This window comes from Asterias amurensis, chromosome 2 (genome assembly GCF_032118995.1).
Source record: "Asterias amurensis chromosome 2, ASM3211899v1".
In the NCBI taxonomy this organism is placed as follows: Eukaryota; Metazoa; Echinodermata; class Asteroidea; order Forcipulatida; family Asteriidae; genus Asterias; species Asterias amurensis.
Window position 1 is genome coordinate 12,062,060 of NC_092649.1, and position 24,884 is coordinate 12,086,943.

At 40.7% G+C, this 24,884-nt stretch overlaps 3 protein-coding genes and 1 pseudogene across 8 annotated transcripts in view; 1 reads left to right on the top strand and 3 right to left on the bottom strand.

The window, feature by feature from the left end:
- Positions 1-8,058, bottom strand: part of LOC139951366 (plexin-A2-like) — a 96,056-nt gene extending 87,998 nt beyond the window's left edge. For both annotated transcript variants that reach the window (XM_071950244.1, XM_071950236.1), the window contains exon 1: positions 7,918-8,058. The gene's annotated coding sequence lies outside the window, so the exon portion shown is untranslated. The remainder of the gene's footprint in view (positions 1-7,917) is intronic.
- Positions 8,059-12,351: 4,293 nt separating this feature from the next.
- On the top strand, positions 12,352-24,475 carry LOC139951405 (uncharacterized). Of its 2 annotated transcripts, XR_011787763.1 has the most exons (3): positions 12,352-12,503; positions 13,570-13,622; positions 24,341-24,472. XR_011787763.1 is itself a non-coding variant. In XM_071950290.1 (2 exons), exons 1-2 carry the CDS (start codon positions 18,862-18,864, stop codon positions 24,364-24,366), a joined length of 462 nt encoding a protein of 153 aa, XP_071806391.1. In that variant the 5' UTR covers positions 18,673-18,861; the 3' UTR covers positions 24,367-24,475. The 2 variants fall into 2 exon arrangements, 1 of the variants encoding a protein (XP_071806391.1); XM_071950290.1 differs by lacking the exons at positions 12,352-12,503; positions 13,570-13,622 and adding an exon at positions 18,673-19,297 and having other exon boundaries at positions 24,341-24,475.
- LOC139949603 (uncharacterized) lies at positions 14,569-17,245 on the bottom strand (annotated as a pseudogene).
- Positions 24,306-24,884, bottom strand: part of LOC139951378 (plexin-A4-like) — a 42,592-nt gene continuing 42,013 nt past the window's right edge. For all 4 annotated transcript variants that reach the window (XM_071950256.1, XM_071950265.1, XM_071950281.1 and 1 more), the window contains exon 7: positions 24,306-24,444. In XM_071950256.1, the coding sequence (XP_071806357.1) occupies positions 24,355-24,444 (90 nt within the window). In that variant the 3' untranslated portion in view covers positions 24,306-24,354. The remainder of the gene's footprint in view (positions 24,445-24,884) is intronic.

The following is a 24,884-nucleotide window of genomic DNA, read 5'->3' on the forward strand; positions in this document are numbered from 1 at the left end:
CGCCCTGATTTTGAAGCAATGCAGGACACAAAATAAAACCTACATACAATTAGAGCATGAATATTTATGAAACATACAAACTAAAGTAAGGTATCCATTTGGCGACTCACTTGGTAAAACACTGTGGAGATGGTTCACACTGATAACTTGATATTATACATTTTTTAGTTGTAACCGCCCAAACTATTTAGTCTTGTTTTTAGAGCTAAAAAAAGCACAAAATAAAATGAAGAAAATTACACCTTGACATAAATTCAGAAACGCCAAGTGTGAATGATTACACAACTCACAAACATTGCAGTTTCTTTTATAGAAGCTCCCCGAGCCAATCGCAATAGAGCCATTCAGTGTAACAATCGCTCATCTGTCATGAGTTCGTGTTACTTGATACTGAATCCTTCGACCCCCTCACTCCCCCATTCCAAGGAAGAAGTATACTTCAATATAAAGGTACATGTTCATAATGAAGGTTCCACAGTTAATGCACACACCAAGCTTAAGGGTTAAGCCAGGGCTCTAGTGCCTGGAGTCAGTAAAGCCTGCTCCTTAAAGAGCCATTCTCATTTCAATGTCTCCAGACAGTGGCAGATTCCTCCGTAGTTAAGGCTCTTAATAACGACTGGTTTTGATTTAGGCTACATGAATGTATTCACACATTATAAAACAAATTTCTTACCCAACCATTGAAGATTCATGAATAAAGCTCATACTTTCTGCAAATGCGTCATGGGAACCGAATTTGCTGTAACAGCAGAAGTTCTTTGCAGAAGTTCAGCAAAGGGCAACCTTTCCGAGTTGTTTGTTTGGAATTTGTGATGTCAAAACTCACATCACATTCGCAGGAAGTATGAACCGGGAAAAAGGCCTAGATAAACAATTTCACCTTCAATGAAGGTTTACAGGTACACTGTATCCAGTCGGTTCATCATAGTGATTTTCTTTTAAAACATACTCTTCAACCAGCTTGCCTCTTTAAGACAGTCCTGCAATTTCAATCACGGAGAGATGGAGGGGACAGCATTTGGAACTAGCAGCTTCCAATTAATGGTTAAGCCTTGGCGATGAATGCAGCTTATCTGGGTCTTCCTTTCAAACTCTGACAGCTCTTCATATATGAAACTACTTTATCTCAAAAATATTTTCATTTCTTTCTAAATACCTTTACTTCACAAACTATTAGGTTATTTTTCATTCTATATATTAAATTTTTACTTCGCTTACATGTACATACATTTTTGTTTAAAACAAACATGTACACACAAAAATATCAATAACTGAATTAAGTGATTCAAAATAATATACTTTAAAACAAAAAGTACAGATCTAAACCAAAAGTTAAAGAAATATTTAGTTCTATTTGTAAATTATTTGTTTCTCTCTAATCTTCATGTCAAATTTGACATTAATTATTGTACTATACAGTGGTGTTATTCCTTTAATCTTGCAGGCCCACAATAACATGGAGACCACCAGGCCTGTAATTACAATTTTTTTAGGGCAAGGCCACTTAGGCCTTGGAGCAGGCCAAATTTTGAAGGGCACCAAGGCCAGTAGAAAGGGCACCAAGGCCAAAACATTGAAAATAAAAAAGGCATCAAGGCCAAAAAAAAAAATTTACCAGGGGCACCCCTACGGGTGGTAAACCCAATTAAACAGTTCACATGAATAAGGATATTGATAATCAAATCTCAATAAGGATATTGATAAATCATATCTTATTCATTAGCAAACTGTACATTTTAATTTTAAAACAATATTTGTATTATTTCAAAATATAAAAATACTAGGCCCTAACCCCCCCCCCCCAAAAAAGAAAAAAAAAAAAAAAGAAAAAAAAACCACCCTTAATTGCCCCCAAAAAGAAGTCAAGTTTCTTGCATTTTGCAGCAGAGCTTTCGTACTCATCCCTTTCAGAACGCTTCAAACGCTCTTTTCGCGGCATTATTCTATTATAAAGTTATATTGTTGACCTGAAAACGATGCCACCAGCAGAGGGCGGTCGAAAAACAACAGCGCCCGCTGTCGTTCAATGATTCATGTAATAGGCGGGTCCCCTGTGAAAATGGGACGTCAGATGTTCGGGCTAATTGCATGTACATGTGTACGTGTTTGCAACGGATGTCACGTTTGGAATAACAAGTTGCGCTACTCGTTGTTTGTACGATAATGACTCTTGACCTGATTGCGTTGGATTATTGTTTACACTTCACAAGCGAAGTTTCGTTGGACGAAGACTAAAAACGTAAATATTTGGGGTTTTTTAATGAGAATAAAGGCACTACGGCCCTTTTTTTTAAAGAAGAAAAAAAGGGCACGACGGCCAAAAGGAAAAAAGGGCACGGCAATTATGGCCGTGAAAAGCAGAAATTTTTGAAGGGCATCACGGCCAGTTGGAAGGGCATCGACGGCCATGGCCGTCGTGGCCGCCGTGTAATTCCAGGCCTGGACCACTAAGGTCATAGCCTCTCTTCCCCTGCTCTTTAACTTGGTGCCCCTTCCAACAGTTTCCAACAGACTTTTAACAAATTCAAAAAAGTTAAAATGGCCTTGCTCATTCAAAGATGAAATTCAAGGCATGATTGAAAAATGCAAAAAATCAAGTTGTAAATTATTTTATTTTATTTTCGCCAAAAGGCCGCTTCATACTTAATTTGTTTCACGAAAGCAAACAATTAGAAAAACAGCAATGTAGGCCTAATGATTATTGGATTCGCTTTCCAATGAAATATGAATCGGGCTAACATTATAACAATTCAGCGCTCGGTTACTGCCAATAACAGGAAAGATAGAGATCCATGTACATGTATGTGCATTTGTACATGAAGGCATTGTTACTAGAAGGGAAACCATAATGACAATTCAAACACATAGTACCTATATCCTTAGCTTGGGCGATATGGATTTATTTTATTCACGATATATCACCGACAATATATTGTGATATTCGAAATAGTCGCGATTAATTAAATTTGACATCATCAGTTTTCAAATTCCCAGTGAAAGTTGTAGAAGAGACAGTCATAGGATATTATAGAGGTGTTCTAATGACCTATTCTTCTGGTTTTCCTCCAAACCTACTATGGGGTGCAAGATGTCTCAGCTAGGAAATTCATCGCAATATTGCGATACTTAATCGATATCACGATATATCGCAGTATATCGATATTGCGATTAAAACCAAATCGATCAGATATCGAATTCGTTTCCAAATTAGTATCGCGATATTTGATAATAACAATAATAATAATAATAATAATAATAATAATAATAATAATAATAATAATAATAATAATAATAATAATAATAATAATAATAATAATAATAATAATAATAATAATAATAATAATAATAATTAATTTACATTAAATGTACAAGAATGACAGCATAATGGTAAACAATACAAACTTGATTCATACGGACTTTCAGATTTTGATTTGAATAGTGAACTGAGTGTTGTGCTTTCCTGTTCCTACAAAATGTATTCAATTCAGTTTCAAGATGATTGGCAAGTCATGCTACAACATGTTTGATATGTCATGCTTGACAAAAGCTCAAATGACATATAATTGTAAGCTTGAAACCAAAAAATATGTTGATTTTTAACTGCCAAAGTCTGACTGACATGACACTCAAATTACTCAAATTAAAATGATACTGGTTGAATTAAAGTTGTGTCACATGGTCACAAACAAAAGAAAAGGAACACATCACACTAGGCCTATACAGCAGCAGATGCCAGCCTCATTCTGCACATCTCAAAATAATCCAACATTACCAATGACCACGCGGAACATAATGTACAATCTTTCTGTTCATAACATCAGGCAGAAGGGGAAAAAAAAGGGAAAAAAATTCCATCTCTTTTTTCTATCTGTACCCAGGCCTGATACTTCACGGAGGCAACGGAGGCGATTGCCTCCAATGCCCCTTGTCATTGCCTTGGTGCCCTTGAAATGCTCCAGTAGAAATTTACAATTTCCTCATAGGGTGCCCTTTGCCAAAGAGAAAATGCCTTGGTGCCCTTGCCCTTTTAAAAACGAAGCATACAGCCCTGTGTACCTCCCTTAGACCATTTTAGAGTACTTTTAAATTGTGCATGTATAAATACTTGAGTCGTAATCCTGATGTCAACTGCGAGCCAGTAACTACAAAGCCTACAATGTTTCAGTTATAATTCAACAAATAAATATGATTCAATTGTGCATAATATCTGTGTGGGGACAAATCGTACTGTGCTGTAGACTTGAGAACAGTGTATCAAATTAGATTACATCCTATGTGGTCGTCATGCATACTGTCACTCAGTTGGCAAAAACACGCAGTCACGTTGCCAGCCTAACTGTGAACAGAGGAAATACAAATGTATGCCCTCTTACACTGGGCTCAACCATTTTGTTTTTCTTAATTGCCTGATGACCGGGCAAGCTTTGATCACAGGCTGTAGGCCCAAACTTGCCCAAAAGACACCGTTGAGGCTCATGCCTTATAACAAATTTGACAGCAAATTGAGTGTCAACATTTCTAAACATTGACTTATGTATCCTCACTTTTTAATTGACATGGCTTAGTATCATAGAATGTACAATTTAGATTAAAGGCATTGGACACTATTGGTAATACTCTGAAAAATTATTATTAGCATAAAACCTTACTTGGTAACGATTTATGAACAGCTGTTGATAGAATAAAACATTGTGAGAAACGACTCCCTCTGAAGTAACAGAGTTTTTGATAAAGAGGTAATTTTCCACAAATTTGATTTTGAGACCTCAGTATAGAGTTTGAAGTCTAGAAATCAAGCATCTGAATGCACACAACTTCTTTCATTATTATCTGCCAACCTTGATGACCAATTGAGCTCAAATTTTCACAGGTTTGTTATTTTATGCATGATGAGAAACACCAAGTGAGAAGACTGGTCTTTGACAATTACCAATACTAAGTCAAGTGTCCAGTGTCTTTAAACTCTGTCAGCATTGACAACACTGGACTGGCAAGCTGATGAAATGGACATCTTTGCACTGTATGTAATCATGATGCTGAGTACCAACGATGTATTTTTTCCACAATGGTTTGGGTTTCAATGACACCAACTGTCTGGTGACTGCTGGTATACCATTTAGTGTAAACCAGGTATTATTAAATATTGACGGTGTTAACAATGTTACCTGACTGGTAACTATTACCACTCGTGTAACCAGTGCTTCGCTTCACTCAGGCAATACGCCTCTCTTAATATTTATGCATCACATCATAATTCTTACCCAAAATGAGGCTATGGGTGCAAGTCCCCCCCATCACTTGCAGTGGCTGCGCCCATCGCCTCGTTTTGGGTTAGCATTGTGACGTACCTCATGCATAAATATTAAGAGAGGCGTATACAGTGGGGTTGACCAGACCACCAGTAGTCGGGCCTACATCATGTACAGTTGGCATACATGTTATATAGATAGGGAAGCCAGTGTCAGTTCAGATGGCAGGATCTCAACATTCTTGACATTTTGAAGAGATTTTTCAACCTAAGACTTTACTAATAGCTTTGAAGACTTGTTGAAGATCACAAGTGTAATAAAACAGTAATTATTTGTTAATAATATCTGACTCATCGAGTTTGAGCCCCTAATTTGCCTGATCAAGTAGACCAATCAGCTGTCCAGGTTGCCAAACAAAATTTCACAATGTTCCAGCGATTTCTTGAGGCCTGCCTTTCAGTCACCATTAAACATGTGTACATGAAACCATTATAATTTTAAAACAAGAGATTTTATAGCATGATCTAATCAGTTACAATGTAAACGTTCTCAGAACTAGAAGTATTTACAAAAAGTCCTGACTCTTATCAATTTAGCCATACAGTATAAAGCTGTAACTCAATCTACCTAGGGCCTACATACATGTACATAAGGCAAATGTACTGGAGTTTACTGTATGTCAGTATCAGGTGGTATGAGGAATTAAAGAGATTCAGGGATTCATAAACATTCTAGTACACATAACAAATACTGTCTTCAGTACGACTATACCCCTCTGGCTGGAGGGATCATTGGAAGATACATGATACAGACTCTTTGCACAATGCGTAAAGCATTTTACAATCTAGACTGTCTGCCATTCAGTCAGTATGCATACAACGGCAATGAATCACAAAATGGCGAAGGTGCATTCCGCACTGGCAAGGTTTTTTTTTTATAGATGCATAATGAGTTGGGAACATTATTGTACAATATAATCACAAGTGAAATCTGGACTAAAGCACTCCATTTCATGAGGAAAAGCCGTATGAAATGGAAAAGCCGTATTAAACTCACATGTATTATTATAAGAAGATGTTTGTCATATTTGAAATTTTTTTGACAATAAAACACAAAATAAACAAGGAAACTTACAAGTTTATTTTGGTATAAGTGTACCCCCAGCCACGAAAAAAAACACCACAAAACTCTAATCAAGAAGACTTTAAATTATCTATAATTTCATAAGATTAAGAAGTTATTATTTTGGTAAAAGAAAATAATGCTGCTTGGCTTTTCATTTTTATTTAAACATGTTTAATTTAAAGAGAAGGTACACGTTTGGTAATTACTCAAAACAAATATTAACTTAAAAACTGACTTGGTAACAAGCACTGGAGAGCTGTTGATAGTATAAAACATTGTGGGAAACGACTCCCTCGGAAGTAACGTAGTTTCTGAGAAAGAGGTAATTTCTACCTAAAATAATAAAAGACTTCTAGCTAGAAGTCTTTTATTCCTATGTGAAAGCACACAAATTCATCCAACAAGGCTGTTTTTTCTTTCATCATGTCCTCGCAACTTCGATGACTGATTGAGCCCAAATTTTCAATGGATTGCTATTTTATGCTTATGATGGGATACACCAAGTGAGAACACTGGTCTTTGACAATTACCAAACGTGTACCTTCCCTTTAAAGCCATTATACACTTTCGGTACAGAAAAAAAAATATAGTTCACAGATTTACAAATAATTTACAGGGTTTACAGAAGGTAATGGTGAAAGACTTCTCTTCAAATATTATTCCATGAAATGCTTTACTTTTTGAGAAAACATTAAAACAATTATCAATTCTCGCTAACGAGAATTACAGATTTACTTTAAACACATGTCATGACACGGCGAAACGTGCGGAAACAAGGTATGGAGTTTCCCGTTATTTCCTCCCGACTCCGATGACCGATTGAGCCTAAATTTTCACAGGTTTGTTATTTTATATATGTTGTGATACACAAAGTGTGGGCCATTGGACAATGCTGTTTACCAAAAGTGTCCAATGGCTTTAAATGTGTTTGATGTTTTTATAAACGCGTTTGACAAAATATAATATTAATATTGCACAATATTATAATCATTACGGACATTGCCGAGTACCACGTAGAAGTACAAGTAGAAGTAGGCATACTTTTGAATGGGAGTAAATTAATGGTGGCTCTGTCTCAAAAACCTTGTGCAGGGTCATCGTGGCCTTGCAATTAAAACAAAAAGACCTCGCCTTCACTAAAAAAATCACTTCACTCTTCAAACTCAAAGTTCAGCTTGGTTGGTCCTTTTATTTTTTTTTAAACTAATTTTAAAACATCGCACGACCAGTTATATTTAGATGGGCGTTTATTTAGACCTTGTCACCGCTCATTTAAAGACCAATATATTAATCTCTGACAATAGCTAACATTTTAATATAGTGCAATAACGTTGCAGTTTATCACGAAATAGATGCAATGACGTTACTTATCAGTCATGGGACTATGTCAGTGCTTGCACATCATCAGCAAAAATAGTCAACAGGATTCAGGAAGGAAAGATACCCAAACTGGCATGACCAGCAACTTCGTCTAACACAAAACGCAGTTACAGAAACATGAAACAAGTCGTCAAATGTCACTCGAATTATTGTGACTTACCGAATTCAAATAGAAGACCAACAAACTTGAAGATGAAGTGATGCAAAAGTTGAGTTTGTCTTTTTGTCAGCGGTGTTTGTACACAAGATCTCGACTCATCGACAACACGTAATATCCAAGTACATACGGTACGGCGGCACACACACACAATGATTTATCAGACGATAATGCAACATTAGTAAAGTATCGCTGGTATGTTGGGCTGTCCCCTCTGTTCCTGTTTACAGTACAGCGGGAACCCACGAACTATTTTGCTTTACTTCGTAAAGAGTTTGCTGCCCTCTGTTGCTCATATTGATGTCCATGTTTTCATGACCATTTTATTACTTTATAGACCTTTCTTTTGCAACGTCACAGCCCGAGTTTTTGCCAACCCAGATTGGAAAACTATGGAAAGCCGTAAGTGCAAATTGAGAAAAGATCGCTATTTTTGGTAACAATGTAACCAAATTTGTTTATTTTGTTAAAAACAAAACAAATGATAATGAGAGGTATTTTTTTTTTATTGAAAGTTTGCAGAAAATGCTGAATTTGGTGAAAACATCTGTTTTTACGATTGAGTGTTTTACTAACATTCGGCCGACTATGCCAACCAAGGCGGTTTGTTTATCAACAAAAGAAAGGTCTATAGTGTCAAAAACAAAGTGTGTTTTTTTAATCGACCGTGAATTCCAATAGAATAAAGTGCAATTATAATAATAACAATTATAGCGAGTTCAATTTGACCATTAAGGTAGATCGCCCTGATGGGCCTTTATGTAACTTTTCCCCTCAATCATAACTGTAGCCGCTACTCTGTCAAAACTGCTCTGGAGTAGTGTAAAATCACAATCCTATCTCTCTACCTGAGTTTGTAAAATAATTGCACTATTTTCTGAGTGAAAGGCAAAACTATTTGCTACAATTCATATAGCCCCACATGTATTATACTATATCAATCTGAGTTAGAAGGCCAAAATAAGCGAGGCGAGTGTCCCCAATACTGATACAAATGTTACCAAACCGAGGCAGGCTGGAACAACAAGTTTAATAGTTTGGTTTGTATTATTGCACAAATGACTACTAGCATTCATTATTGTTATGGACATGAACAAAATGGCAAATAAAGGTGTATTAAAACAATATTTAAGGCATTGACCGATTGATCATCTAAAACCCTGATCATGTAATAACAGCAATAATAATAGTAAACATTTATACATTAAGCGCCATATCCATCGAAAACACTGCTCCATGGCGCTATTAATACCGAGAAACATGTCTTGTTGCCCCACCCCTTGGTCCCGGTCAAAAAATAATGTGAACTTAATGTGTGTTCTGCACTCCATCACAGTAGAGGGTGGGTATGTATGCCAAAGAAAACGAATAACAGATTCACAGTGTAAAGATGTTGCCCAATATTGAGACCTGGGGATTGTTGACTTCCAACTTGAGGTTTTTTGGATGATATGGGCCTTGAAATAAATGGTCCTTTTTTCCGAGACGTGTATTAAATATTACACTAGTTTAGGGTGTTTTTATTTTGGCGGGAGAATTACTCGACGGGCACATGGGACTCTCCGCATTAAGTTTAGCACAGGATTAATCAAGATTCCAAAATGATTTCCTTTTAACTGTAAATCTGTGAGACATTATGTATGTTTGTGTGTTTTTGAATGTTAATATTGCGCACATTAATTTTGAAGTTTTTAAGTGGGGTGCACCCATAATGTGAACTGTGTACAAACTTATTCTGATATAGCGCCCTCTTTTGAAACATCCTCATCCAACCCAAGTTTTCCGTTGAGGACAAAATCTCTGGCGACGGACAAAATTTCATCGAACACCTACCTGCCCTATCAATTACCCATCACCCACAGAGCCAAAGACCATGCAGATCCAGAGACCATGCAAAACACAGCGTGAACCACATGCAAAACGAAATGTTTCTACAGGCAAAAAATCCCCCAAAAATTGTTATTAATTTGAAAAAAAAATCAAAAAAAAAAATCAGAATCTTGACGCGAAGGTGATACGAAACCACATTAAACCAACTGCCGAATGATATAATTGGCTTAATATTTGAACTTATTCAATTACACCAAGTAAACTTTAAAAACAAATCTCTTTTGTTCTTAGTCGAGCTGAAGTAATTAAACCACCAAATCAACGCAGTCAGATAGTAGCATGCAGGGGATAAACACACTTGTACGTTTTTGTTAACATCATGAATTACTGAAAAATATTGTATACATGGACACATTCGGCTGCCTAAGACCAGTTTCTCACTTGTTAGCACAAACATTGTGCATAAAATAACAAATCTTTTAACATTAATTGGGCTCAATCTTAGTCATCCAAGGTACGAAGGAATAATGAAAGTTACAAACACACTATAGGTGGACACTTGTATGCTAGATGCCTGATATAGGCTTCAGGTATGACGTTTAGTATAATAAGTCAGGATAATATTTCCATCTTTCTCATAAACTACGTTACTTCGGAGGAAGTCGTTTCTCACAATGGTTTATACTATCAACAGCTTTCCTTTGCCAGGTAGAGTTGTTCTTAGCGAACTGTCTTGCTTTATTCTACTGCCGTGGAGTAGATAATCGGATGTTCGGGAGACTTCTCAGTTCTGAAAAGAACTGTCCTGCTTTTATAACCATTACCAGGGCGGATGGTATAGAAATTAGACTGGACTACTACTTTAGCTAATAGGATCGTAATAACTGTACTGCCGCGGAGTCAGTTCTGAATTGGTCTCAACGTTTCGACTAGCTTGCTCTAGTCATCGTCAGGAGACTGAACCAAGTAGTTTGTATGTTAACAAATATAATATTGAGTAATCACCAATTGTGTCCAGTGCTAGAAGCAAGATGATTTTAATTTATAACAGATTGAAATTTGGGATGATGGCGGCCTTTGCGGGGGGGGGGGGGGGTCTCATAGCCGGGGAAAGCATGTTAGTAAAGTGCTTCTTGAGAATTGTTTACTTCTCATTAGTCTTGTGCTCCTGTACATTGAACATACTTTTATGGAACGGGGAGCTCGAAGAGCCAAAGGAGCAATATTCCTCCTCCAGATACACATGTACGGCAACATCATTTTGACGAGCGCCCTCAATGCAACATTGTCCAGCGATAACACCTTGATGGGATGGTGATCGACTCATCTGTTTATTATCATCGGTGTATACGGGTAGATCGCTCATCATTTCGCAACACGTTAGCTATCAGTGTGGATGGTCATCTTGCTCGTTCTAAAAGATAAGCAAATTTCACCAACCTTTACTCTGTGGATTTACGAATGACTGGTGAAGTTCTGTCTCTCGTTTCAGTGTCGGATGAGGGAAATCACAAATCGTTTTTTTTTCTTTCCCTTTGCCCTCCACAACTATTATGTGAACATTTTTGCCTCAAAGGTAAGTTAATAATTGTATCAATAACAAACAATATTTTGAAACTTTAAAAGGCAAAAAGAAAATGTATGTATTTTATTTACCTTATCATTTTTAAGCGAGAGATATTATTTTACATCAACTCGTGGAATTAGTTGTTTGAGTTAAATTAATTTTATAATAATAAATTGATTCGCTGCAGCAGTGTCGCAAAAGGAAATTTTCATCCCGAACTAATTCTCTTCTCCTTTGGTTTTGTAACTTGATAGAGAAACCTGTATTCGAAACGACTCGAACAAAATATTAGTTGACAATATTATAGGGATTTCAGAAAGATCAGTTGGTACAGCGCCGGGGATCGCATGTTCAAGTTACGCCTTAGTAAACTTCATATCCCAAATGTTTATATGTTCTTCATGTAAAATAACCACAGTCCTCCAGGACACGGGTCCGTTTTACGGGGGCCTCAACCACTAGCTGTAGTGTTGTTCTTTTTTTGTATGTGCACGGCCGTGATATTATTGAGGGTCCAAGAAACGAGTAACAATCATGTCGACATATATTCAAAACTTTGATGACTATAATGAGGTGATAATCCTAATTGCAATTACGATTTCAAGCAAGTGGCAGATTTTATAATCTTAATGATAGAAGAGATCCGGTAGAAATGATGAGCCCTTGAATAAAACAAAACAAAATTCTCATCGGACGCGGAACATCCATGCCGCCTGAGAGAACATCTGATTGAAGTCGAAAAAATCACATTCCAGTCAACATAAAAATCGGCATAAAGTAATAATGTTGAAAATAATGGGAAGGTCCACGAAACTGAAATACTTAGGAATTTCAGGTGATCAAACGCGGATCAGTAGTCCACGCGACTGAACCAAAGGATTGTACTTTGCGGTGGGGCCATTCATGGTCAATGGTGCGGATTATCATTTTGGACAAAGCGCGCAACTCATTGAAATAAACGGTCGCCCTCTATTGTTGGGAGCGACCACACTAGTCAGACCGCGCGAGCTGATGATGGGAGTTGATTATAAACACTATTGTGTACAATTGCTATACAGCATTGTGTGATCTAGACCTTGTCATTACGGATGTATATCTCGTCTTTCTAGAGTACAATGTAGGCCTACAGTTAATTGTAAACACAGCCAGGACTCGCTAGATTTATCTTCAGAGGATCCTAACTGTAAATGATGTAAGTATTAGCGTAGTAGCATTTAATGTTGTGCTCTGTATTTTAAAATACCCGTCAAAAAGCAATGTGTTTGGCTAGATTACAACTGATTGGCGACGTTGCCGAGAACGATTGTAATTTGTATTGTTTTGAGTCAAACTAGTCGGCTTGTCTGGCTAGGCAACACAGCTCAATAATTACTATTTGAATGCAGTGAGACTATCGTCGACTGACAATTGTCGGCTGACAGTCGTTTGACATTAATACAATGTGCACTTGTGTGTCATTGTTACATTAAATATTCAACAAATGGAATGTTGATCAGTCAATTGGATGTAGACTGTTGGCTGTTGCATCTTGGTGGAATGTGTTTAAGGCTCAACTCCAACCAAGCAAGGAAGTCTAACTTCAGGGTTTCACTCACAACAGGTCCATCCGCTGTCTATATAGCCACATGCCTTCGGTGTCGCCGTCGGGAGGAGGGTTATGTTATCGCAATTAGTTTATAGGCAACATATTATTTTGTTTTAAAACTATTACAAGATTTCTAGCCATAATTTAGCTGATTGATTACATATGTTTGACCTGGTTCATGGTTGATGTTGCATCAAGAGATTGGGACTAAAATATCATTCAGTGCAGGAAGAAACATAGACTGCTTCAACATCAGCCTAAGCCCAGCTGTTACATGACCTTAGTCAGGCAGTCCACCTTCTGTTTCTATGACCTTCTGCCTTGTTAAAATATGCATGGTTGGCTTGTGTTTCTATGGTGTTTGTGACAATTTGTAGTGAAAATTATAGATACTGTGCAAACAATATACTATAGATGGTTGGGTGTCTAATATTTAAAATCTTATGTTATCAAAGCTTCTTGTCAGCATTTTGGGAATTCCCCCCCCCCCCACAATAGTGTGGGACGAGTCTATGAATGATACTTACCCAAAAAGCCACTACTTATGCATATTTCATAGCCGACAGGCTAATTTGCTAGAAAAATTGACAACCAGAGGGCGCCCTCTCGCGCCCACCCAGCATGCTACGTAGTAGCTCCGCCAAAATACGTCCTTCTCTTTCTCATCTTACAGGTAACCCTGAACACGAGCCGTTAGTGGGGAAGGAGGGCGGGAAGGCTATTTGGGTAAGTATCATTCATAGACTTGTCCCACACTATTGTGGGGGGGGGGGGAGTCTATTTCATTCACTTACCCAAATAGCCACTTCTTATGCATAGAATAGCACCGTAACATGGAGGTTGGGTAGGCGAGGCGCACATCTGGAGCACATCACGCAGATAGCAGGTGGTGAAGGTTGATGGGCCCTTCCAGCAAGCTGCTTGTGAGATCTCTGCAAAGGAGATCCCCCTGAAAAACGCCCAGGATGTTGACACGGCACGGACGTCGTGTGCACGTATGGGTCCCTGACTGCCTGTATCCTTATCTGACAGCCAGTCGGGGTTTGCTGACTTTATTGCTGATACAATCCACCGTTTGATTGTATCTTTGGAGGCTGGACCATGCGGGGGAGTAGTCGAGATAAAAAGTTGGCCGCAGGTCCCTCTAAGTGGTTTGGTACGTTCCAGATACCATTTGAGGGAGCGTATGGGGCACCAGAGCCTGTCTGATCGGACAGATGATATAGAGGCAATTTCGGGAATGAAGATATCAGGCGGGGTAAAAACTGCCGTCTGGTTCTTAGTAAGGAATGAAGCCTTGGGTACAAGGCGAACCCCTCCCGGTTCCCACCGGATGTGTCCCGGTTGGAATGAAGTGCCTGGATTTCACATCCCCTCCTAGCTGAAGCTGCAGCTATGAGGAAGGCCAGCTTGATTGAAAGTTGCAACAGTGAAGACCGGTGTGCCGGCTCATAGGGGACCGCTGCTAAGTTCTCTAGCACCCGCCCCAAGTCCCAGGATTGGACCAGCCTCTGTCTCGGGGGCCTTTCGTTAAACATGCCCCGAAGTATCTGTGTTAGCACGGGGCTCGATGAGATTGTGGAGCCATCGGAGAACCCTTCGTGGAATGCCGTAATGGCTGATCTGTAATTCTTAATTGTTGTCACCTTCAGTTGGGAATTAAAGAGGTGAACTAGAAAATCTGACACCATCGCCAAAGATGCAGTGGTCGGATCCACAGCGCGGTCGTCACACCACCGACTAAAATGTTGAAGTCGGTTGTCGTAAACCTTTCGTGTGGAGAGGCGACGCCCCTTCGCTGCAAGGGTCGCAGCCTCTTCAGAAAGGCCAGCTGTAATGAGGGATCGTTTGACAGTGGCCAACACGCCAGGTGGAGGTCTCCCGGCGCTGGATGTAGTAGTCGGGAGTGTGGTTGGTATAGGAGATCGTGTCGATCCGGGAGAATCAGGGGGTCCCCTACTAGAAGTCTCACTAGTCTTAGGAACCATGGCTGGCGTGGCCAGAAGGGAGCGATAAGGAGAATCCGGCACGATTCCTGCCCTATTTTCCCTATGACTCTCTGAAGGAGGGATATCGGAGGGAACGCATATGCGAACATGCCTGTCCAGTCTATGGCTAGGGCGTCGGTGGCCCAGGCCCTGGGATGATGGAATCTTGTGAGAATACCGGGAGTTTGGCGTTTATCTCTGTCGCAAAAAGGTCTATGTGTGGTCGACCCGCTGTCGCAAAGATCTGTTGGGTCACACCGTTGTGCAGGGTCCAGTCTGTAGGGATCACTGTACCCCTTGACAGTGCATCCGCTATCGTGTTTTCCACTCCCGGAATATGGATTTTATGCAGAGTTGCCTCGTTCTCGATGAGCCAGAGGTTCAAGTCCCAGGTGAGGAGGCACAGCTGAGGTGACCGCGTGCCTACCTGTCTGTTTATATATGACACGACTGTCGTGTTGTCTGTCCTGATGAGGACCGCACGGTTCCTGACCTCGGTTTGGAAGTGCCGTAGGGCATTGATGACCGCCTGGAGCTCCAGGATGTTGATGTGTTGGGACTTGAAGAACTTGTCCCACACCCCAGCTGTCTGCCGTGGGCCCGAGGACGCGCCCCAGCCCTTGTTGGATGCGTCGGTTAAGATTGTGACCTGGGGAGCCCTTGGTGGGAAACCCAAGGCCGCAGTTGACGTTTTCCTCCTTTTGCCACCATCGCAGATGAGGAAGGATGTGGCTGCTGATTGGTACGAGGATTGATATATAGTCCCTTTTCGGCCTGAAATGTGACAAGAGGTGTAGCTGGAGTGGTCGCATTCGGAGTCGGCACCATGGAACCAGATCTACCAGACTGGCCATGAAGCCCAGAAGTTTTAACCAGGCCCGTGCTGGGGCCGTGGTGGATGATAGGAACAGGTCCATGCACTGATATAGAGCTGTGATGCGCTCCGTTGTGGGAAAGGCCATGCCGTTCTGAAGGTCGATGACCGCTCCTAGGAAGGTCGGAGACTGGGTTGGTATGAAACGAGATTTCTCTTCGTTTATAATGAAGCCTACAGCCCTTGTCACCTCGCACGTGGTCTGCAGATATTGGGCTGTTTCCTCTTCCGATCTGCCGACAATCAGCCAGTCGTCCAGGTACATGTAGATCATGATATTCCGACGACGTAGATAGGCTGCGATTGCTCGTGTGACTCTTGTGAACGCCCTTGGTGACGTTGAGAGTCTAGATGGGAGGGTCGTGAACTCCAGGGAGTGCCCCGAAGAGATTGGTATGTGGAGGTAAGCGTCTCTGAGGTCGATTGACGCTGCCCATACCGCCCTGGGTAGCGATTCCAGGATCACTTTTAATGTTTCCATCCGGAAGCGTCTCAGTCTGATGAACCGATTGAGCGGTTTGAGATTGATTATAGGTCGCCATTCCATAGTTCCCTTTTTTGACGTTAGAAAGAACGTCAAGAGGAACCCCTGGAACTGTTCTGCGTCCGCTACCGGACGCACTGCCTGCTTTTCTAGTAGGGAGGATATCTCCTTCTCTAGAGCCAGGCGCTTTTCCCTGTTCGCCGGAACTGGAGTTTCGCGAACCAGGGTGTCTGACGGAGGGGTGCTCGTGAACTCTTGACAGTAACCGTGTTCGACCGTTGCGAGCACCCATGCGTCGGACGTGATCTCGCTCCAAGACCCTACGAAATCTCTGAGACGGCCCCCGACGGGTCCCGGTTCGGGGGCCAGAGTCGGAAGCAGGGCGTCACCGCCTCCACCCTCCCGAGTAGCGAGGAGGGGGAGGGGGCCTACCGCCGCCACGTCCCCTGCCGCTTGTCTGGAAGTTCTGACGGGCAGGCTGGGAGTAGCGGGGTGCCGCTGGGGCAGTGCTGGGGGATGCCCTAGGGGCCTGTTGTTGAGGGGACTTAAGGGCCTTACGAAAGGCTGGGCGTGGCGTGAAGCCAGCCCTGGTAGCCTTTCTTCCCCTAAGCTTGGCTTTTGGGGCCGCTGGTTTTCGCAGGTTTAGTTTGTCTGCGGTTTTTAAGCATTTTGCCTCTGTCTCAAGAACCTCTTGGAATTGCCCTCCAAAGAGGTCGTTCCCAAGAAGAGAGATATCCTCTAATTTCTTCTTGGCCCCTTCGTAGGGAATGTACAGAGTCTCAAGTACATTTGTCCTTCTGGAACGAGTAGTCTGGAGTGAAATTCTGGTGAATTGCTCCAAGGACATCCTAAGGCCTTCCTCTAGACAGCGAAAAGCTATGGCTAGCATGTCCGCTGGGGTGGATGTGCCCTCCTCACAGGCGCAGACAATGTATTCCGAGAGCAGTAGAAGAAAAGCGTTGGCTTTGGCGCCGAAGCGAGCTGCCTCATCGATTTTCCTCATCTGTTCCTCAAGTCGGGCTTTCCCCTTGTCGGCAAAGATCGCCTTAGCTGAGGCTTTACCGCTATCGCTTTGGAGTTTGTCTTTTGCGGTAGACGGTATGGTGGGGACGGTGAAGAAATCCTCACAGTCCTTTTGCGGGTACTAGAAGTAGTTCTTAGACCTTTTGGTATGTGGAATCCATTTCTTTAGAGCGGCTGTGCTTTTGATGCGGTCCACGCCAAGACGGTCTAATGGGAGGGTCGGGAACGGCGTGCTGCGCGTTTCTTCCCCTCCGGTTCTTGTCTTAAAAGAGCGAGGGTCCGATGAGTCCCCTGGGGTTTCATCGGTTGGTAGCTTGAGTACCCGAACCATGTCTCGTTGCACCAGTCGGAGCTGAGTTTCAAAAGAAGAGAAACTGCCCGGTTCTGTTGGCCCGTCTTCCTCAGAGCGTGCCTCATGTGAGCTCCTCTCCCCCTCGGGCTCCTCCTCGGGTTCCTCCCCGTTGGATGCCTCACGGGTAGTTGAAGGGTGCAGCGAGATGGCCGAAGGAGAACTTCTCCGTTGCCATTCATGCCCCGGAGTGCGAGGCACCTCCGTCCCACTATCGATTACCTCTGCCAACTGTGGAGGTTCGGTAACGACTGGGGCTGCTCTGATAGGCCCCTGAACAACCAATCCCGGGTCTGGGTCCGGGAAGGTGGATGGTGGGGGAGCCCACTGTGGGGTGGGTGCCACTCCCCATCGCTGTTGGGCGATTGTTGCCAATGTAGTGTTGATTGAATCGAACCCCTTCATAAAGGCTGACGGGGATATGGTATCCTGTTTTTTCTTCTTCTTTTTGACCTTCAATGTAGCTGAAGAGTCATCAGAAGAGGAGATTGAACGCTTTTGCTTGGTCTTCTTGACTGAAGCCACGCTGGCCAGGGAAAACTCTGAATCAGTCATTGGTATTCCCGAGCAGCGGTCCGTAAATGAGGTGGACTGTGATTCCTTCACTCCTAGTCCCTGGTCCGTCCGCCCCACGGGCGGGGGACCAGAGCGCCCTGAACGCGAAGATTGGGCGGGAGAAAATTTCAATTCTGAGCCCACTCGCTTTTGTTCACCTGCCTGGGCTAACAGTCCAGAGGATTGTTGAGGCGTAGAGGATCCTGAGGAAATCTTCGCCTGAGGACTGAATGAAGTTGCAGTCGTTGGCTTCGAGTGTGATGTACTTTTCATGGGTTTACCCTTGGTACTACTCGAGCCCTTAGTTGTGCTCTTTACCATTGTAAATAGTCACGCGCGGAGCGCCGTGATATGTTGTGGTAAGTCGCGCACAAAAAAAAAAAAAATTATTTTATTATTATTATTATTATTATTATTATTATTATTATTATTATTATTTGGAAAATCGCGCGAAAGAAAAAATCGCTAATGCGTTAATATCACGTGGATAGTGATAGGAGACGCTAGGGTACGTACGTGCAGTAGCGCGGTCTTTTTCAATTTTGACCGGTACTGAAGTTCGTCCCTCTTTCCGGGCGGTACTGTGTATGTGGGAAGAAAAAAGACCGTCCGGTCGATGTTTCTCACAACAGCGCCCTCAATAGTCCCTCGATTCAAGTCACCGCGGTGTCGAGGAAGGAAAATGGCTGACCATGGAATTTATCGAACGGCCTTACCGGCGTAGATTCCTGGTAGCTCGGGGACCGGCTCAGTACGAAAACAGACGGGGCAAGGGAGAGGCCAGAGGCCGGTATACCCTGTATGTATTTTCGTTTGCGCCCACGCTCTCCGCTGGAGCGAGGGGGAGCGAGCAGGGGAAGGGAACGGATTTAATCGGTATACCCAAGCTCTCTCCGCTAACTTCCTGCGCCGGGCCGAGAGTACTTCTCTCGGGCGGGGGGAGTTCGACCAGAAGAACGTTAGCCAATCGTAAATTATTGAGCCCTGGAGTCAGCCTCCTACTACAACGGCCGGGAGTACTTCTATCGGAGAGTAGGGAGTCCCACGAGTGTGGAACACTGACCCTAGAAAAACTAGCTTTTCTACCACGGACGGGAGTACTGCTCCCGGAGGGAGTCCCACACGGAGGTGAGACGCTAGTTAATTTATATATCGTAATTAATTAAATTAAGGAAGACACGGAGACACAACAATAATATATATACACTTGGAAATTAAGGTAAGGGGATGTACTCGATCCCCGAGGACCCCGAGTGCTACTCGCGCTCGGGTCTCGACAGAATTCAGAATATATATCTTAGCAAATCATGCAATAATTCTCAAGAATTCGGGGATAAGTGTAACAGAAAAGACGTCTCTGGTTCTTCCAAAATGTCACTCAAAATGACTGAAAACTCTACTAATGAACTGGTTGTAATCTTTATAGGAATAAAGCGAACGTACAAGTACTCTAGCTAAAGCAAGAGGGTGGAAAAAACTCACGTCTACCACGTACGGTCGTTAGAAAAAGGACGCATTTTGGCGGAGCTACTACGTAGCATGCTGGGCGGGCGCGAGAGGGCGCCCTCTGGTTGTCAATTTTTCTAGCGAATTAGCCTGTCGGCTATGAAATATGCATAAGTAGTGGCTATTTGGGCAAGTGAATGAAATAGACCCCTGTTCATTCAGAAAATTTATTTTATTTTATTACACATCCAGGATGATCCAGCCATACAATTAGCGCTTATTACAAAGTGAAACAAGAAGAACATTTTAGAATTAGATGTGGGAGGAAAACTACAATAATAGGGAAAAACACAGTCAATCAGATGGGGACTAAAAACTAAATTCAATTATATGCAATGCTTCCGGTCTGAGGTGGGATCCGAACCAGAGTCAACAGAGGTGAAAGGCAGTGAAAGAAACCACTCAGCTTACCTGAGTTGTTTGTTAACACTTGTTGTATGAGTGATACAACATATTACATATTAAGACAAGCAAGTTAACAAGTCTCCCCTTGAACAAATATTATCTTTATTTCTAGGATATTTTGACCATTAATGATAGAATAGTCACCGCTTTCATATATCAACAAATAATGTGTAAGCAATTATGCAAATATGGCTATCATTTATGGTAAACCTTTTTTTTTAAAAACCACCCTGTATAGTTTATGTTATTATGACATTGTAATTTATAATTGGTACATGTTCCAACTTCTAAAAATTAATACAACATTGTCCAGACTTGAATTGTAAATATTTAATGTGTTTCATATTACAATTAGTTATAATATTAGTACTATGGTCAGTAGTACGAAACACGTTAGCTTCTTATCTTCCTGTCATTAGTTCAGCAATTAGATTCAGCAATAAAATGCAACATTTTGTAAACAACATTTTGCCTCTAAAGAATCAAAGAAATCAGCCTGTTTTTTTTTAAAATTACAATTATGTCGATAACTTTTGGATTTAAGGGTAATTCTTTCATAACAAGTTCTATAACTTGAGAGCAGCCTAGACAATGTGTACAAGTATGTAGGTCAAACCTTGTACTTGATGAAATCGTTCAACTTTTTTCCTCAAGGACCATTTATCATGCCTGATTCAGATGCATGTGAATCTCATGAACTCCACTTGGAGTAGTCATTGTTGATAAGTGACAACTTGTCAGAGAGAATTATATCTCTGGATTGCAGGTACCATTCCCATTGAGTACTGGACATAAAGTCAATTGGTTAAGCGCCTTACTCCCAATCAGGGTAATTACTAACATTGACCCCCATACCTGCATAGATATTTGCACTTGTCATCTTGCAAGTAGCAAATATGCAGCTCATGTTCACCTGTAGAAATCTTACATTATTTTAATCTTAAACAGGTACTTGAGCGAAAGCGCGTTATAAAACAGGAATACTATTTACAATATGTTTGTTTATTTTGTAATGTACTTTATTGGAGAAAAGCCATGTTTTTTTCTTGTTTTTTTTTCCATAGTTGTTTTTTTCTCCATTTCTATTTTCAAAGAATTTTAATCTTTTAGCAATGCTTGTAAATCACAAGTGAATGTATTAGTTGCAAAACAAAATACTGGTTCACAAGTGTAGTATTAGAGGAATTTGTATTTTAAACAAAATGAGCTCACTCTAAATTAAAAGCCATTTGGGTTTCAAGAGGTATATAATTTGAGTCACATTCATAGATCGTGACTGAGGAAAAACATTAACTTTTGCAGAACTTTAACTAGTGCCGAGTGTTTTGCATTATACAAATCTTTATCAGTATAAAAATAAAGTATTTTCAAATGTTATTTACAGTTTAATCCGTGCATTTCTCAGACTGTGTTATGAAAGCACGTCTTCAGTAGATACAAGACTGATGATAACTACTTACTCTTTTTAAAACCACCAGATGGAATTTCATTTTCAAGATGATTGGCTTGTCATGTGACAGAATCAAAGCTAATCCACACATGTGTCTTAAGCCTTAAAGGAACACATTGCCTTGGATCGGTTGAGTTGGTCTTTGAAAAGCGTTCTGTAACCGTTTATTGTAAAATGTATATGGTTAGAAAGATATTGTAAAAGTAGAATACAATGATCTACACAAATATGCCTCGAAATTGCGAGGTTTTCTTTTTACCCTGTCGATTAACACGGTCGGCCATTTATGGGAGTAAAAATTTTGACTCCCATAAATGGCCGACCGTGGTAGTTCGCGACGTAAAAGGAAAACCACGCAATTTTAGTGATACTTGTGTGGATCATTATATTCTACTTTTAAAACATCTTTCTAACCATGTGCTTTTCATAAGAAACGGTTTCAAACGCTTTTAATAGACCAACTCGTCCGATCCAAGGCAACGTGTTCCTTTAAGTAAAGTCATCCTGTCATGATTTATGTAATGTTATTGGTGTACCATCTTCGGCGTATCAGTCACGCATCTTTGCGCATAGTGTGTTGGCTCATGAATCAGTAGTGAACTGAAGCGCGACTGCAAAGAGTCCTGTCCCTCCAGCCCCCATTGTATGGATTACCCTGTCCTTAAAAACAAGATTTATATTCATTAATAGATTGCTATTCATTAATAAATGAAACATTGAATAAAGAGTGGGACAGACATATCAAGCTAATAACAGTTATCTTTAACATTTCAGATACACAATAATAAATTTAATATGTTAATTTTGCATCAGAAATAAAGGGTGTAGTTTTGTTTTTTTATCATGACATTGATGTAGACAAGCACTGTGTACTTGGTACTTTCCCAAATTCTGTGAAAAATGTCACAAGCAAATCTTTTGGGTGGGGGTGGGATTCAAACCCACGACATTTGCATTGCTAGAGCAGATGTCTACCACTAGAACACAGAGCTAGCCCGATGGTTGTATTATCAAGCAGTTCTTGAAATACAAGGTAAACTGTCAATGTGGACTTGAAAGTGGGTTTTGCTTTCCTTGAAGATTATGTACAAAAAAACATTAAGCACCTGAGAACTATTTCTTATGGTGATTGACAAACTCACTTTACAAATCAGGTATCAAATTATTATTTTGGATGTTATCGATAGCAATTTTTGATCTGCTAGAATCATTCCTAATGTATTAAATTTTTGAAATCTCACTTGGTTATTTTTGCATATGGAGTGCGAGAGGTGTTTTTTTTTCTTCATAGAGAGTGGAGTTAAAATAGGCGTGAAGGAAGCCATTCATAACCAACACGTTATTTGTCTTTGGACTGTGGACTTTGAGCTGATAGTAATGAAGACTTTACTTTGAGCAAAGTGGCTTCAGTATGTTACCTGTAATCTTGAGGGTTCATGGTGAGGGTAGATTTGAAAAAGAGAATGAATAAGATAATGTCCTGTCTCAGGCATGGGACCTTATGCATCATCAGTGTCAACCTCATTCCCAGTGGTGTATGATCTCGCTACGCTATACCCCATGCCTTGTCGGTATCAACCTCATTCCCTGCATGGTGTATGATCTCGCTCTGCCACTCCCCATGCTTTGAGTCAAGACGAGTAACTTCGGATGTGGAATTTAATTCTTCCTAAGTCCTAGGATAAATCCTAAGTTTGGAAGAGTTTGGTGAAATCTACGCAGGTTCCTTGTCATTCTTCTTGATTTTGTGACATGTCTGACCAAAGTAGATTGGGGTCACCATGTAAAAACATGACTCATTTGAAAAGGATTGCGTCAAATATTTGCATTTCACATACACAAGCACCAAATAAGTGCCAAGTGCCTGAAAGTTTTTGACACTGGTGGTTGTAGAGCAGCTTACTGATTTTAAAGTTCATAGTGCTAATTCTCCAAGGAGCTGTTTCCATCTGAAAGCTCACTGATTGTAAAGTTCATACCAGTACCAATCCTTCAAGAAATATTTCCATTTGAAAGCTAATAAAACAGTTTATAACGTAACCAATATTAATTTTGGTTTTTACCTACCAACTAGACTAACGAGAATGCCTGGTAACTAGAGGCAGCGGGTACCGCAACAATAAAATAGTACCAATCTACTAAAGAAATATATTTGTCTGAAAGCTCACTCTGACAAAGTTCATACCAGTATCCTCCAAAGAACCATTTCCATCTGTGACCTCATTTAGAGACGTAAAGAAGTGAGCTGTTGAACATTTTTGAGAGTGATTGAGTCTAACAGAAACGTCAATGGTAAAATCTGAATAGCCTAGGTGATGTGAAAAGATGTGGTTAATATAATTTGAAAGACATTGAGTGTCATGTTTTAAGTCGGTGAGTTAAAGAATTGCCAGGCCACATTATCAATCTTACCGTCAAATGTTAAATATAGGTTGTAGAAAAGATGAAATGCAAAAAAAAATGTCCACAAGTTGCTCTCAACATACATAATTGTCTATAAATTGTTTTTTGATTACGCTTTTTTAGTTTTTACAGAGCGGTGAAAAAAGGAAACCCATTCTCAGGATCTCATTACATGTTTCTCCAATTCACCATTTCAATCAGCATTAGTAGGTGCAGGTCGAGTGGGGCGAGGGATGCTGTACTTTTCCATTTGTAAATGTTAATCCTGCGCCATCACGTATTTTTGTCGCTACAGACCTAAGATAATATGGAAGTAACAGTTCCATGTCCAGCCTCATTTATCAGCTTCATGATCAGATCACGTCTCAATGTCATTTATTGTCCTCTCTCTCACCTCTGATTTGCAGGAGTAGCAATGCTTCTACATCAATGATATCACTACACACACCACACCCAGTAAGAAGCACACGATGCATGGTGAAGCACCCGAGTCGAAGTCAACCGTGCCGGACTGAGGAAAGAGGAAATACAGTTTGGGTTGCATTTAGTTTGGGTCGCATTTCCTGCATCTTTAATTAGATTTCAATTTCTCTTTTACATAGCTACATGTATGATATTTTAAAGGTACATCTGTCCACACGGAAAACGGTTTTAAATTTAAAAAAAATTTAAACTAGTGAACAGCATCATGCATTGGGTAATAATATTTAATAGAGTCGCAGGGTTGATACATGTACTTCACAGAGTCAAAACAAGGTGATTGCCTCCCTGCCCCTTGGTCATTGCCTGATGCCCTTGAAATTCTCTGCCTTCATAGGGTCCTTTCCCTTTCAAAACTAAGCATACAGGCCTGCAGGTCACTTTATACATTTTTTATTTTTATTTTTTTTTTTTTTTGGGGGGGGGGGGGTAAAACAGTGAAAGGTCAGGGTGTTTACATTATGACCTTTT

Bases quoted from the DNA above. Each gene is read 5' to 3' on its own strand.
- LOC139951405 (XM_071950290.1), top strand. From the start codon at position 18,862: ATGGAATTTATCGAACGGCCTTACCGGCGTAGATTCCTGGTAGCTCGG. The intron at 19,298-24,340 runs GTGAGACGCTAG...TCTGATTTGCAG, and splicing joins GGAGGGAGTCCCACACGGAG to GAGTAGCAATGCTTCTACAT.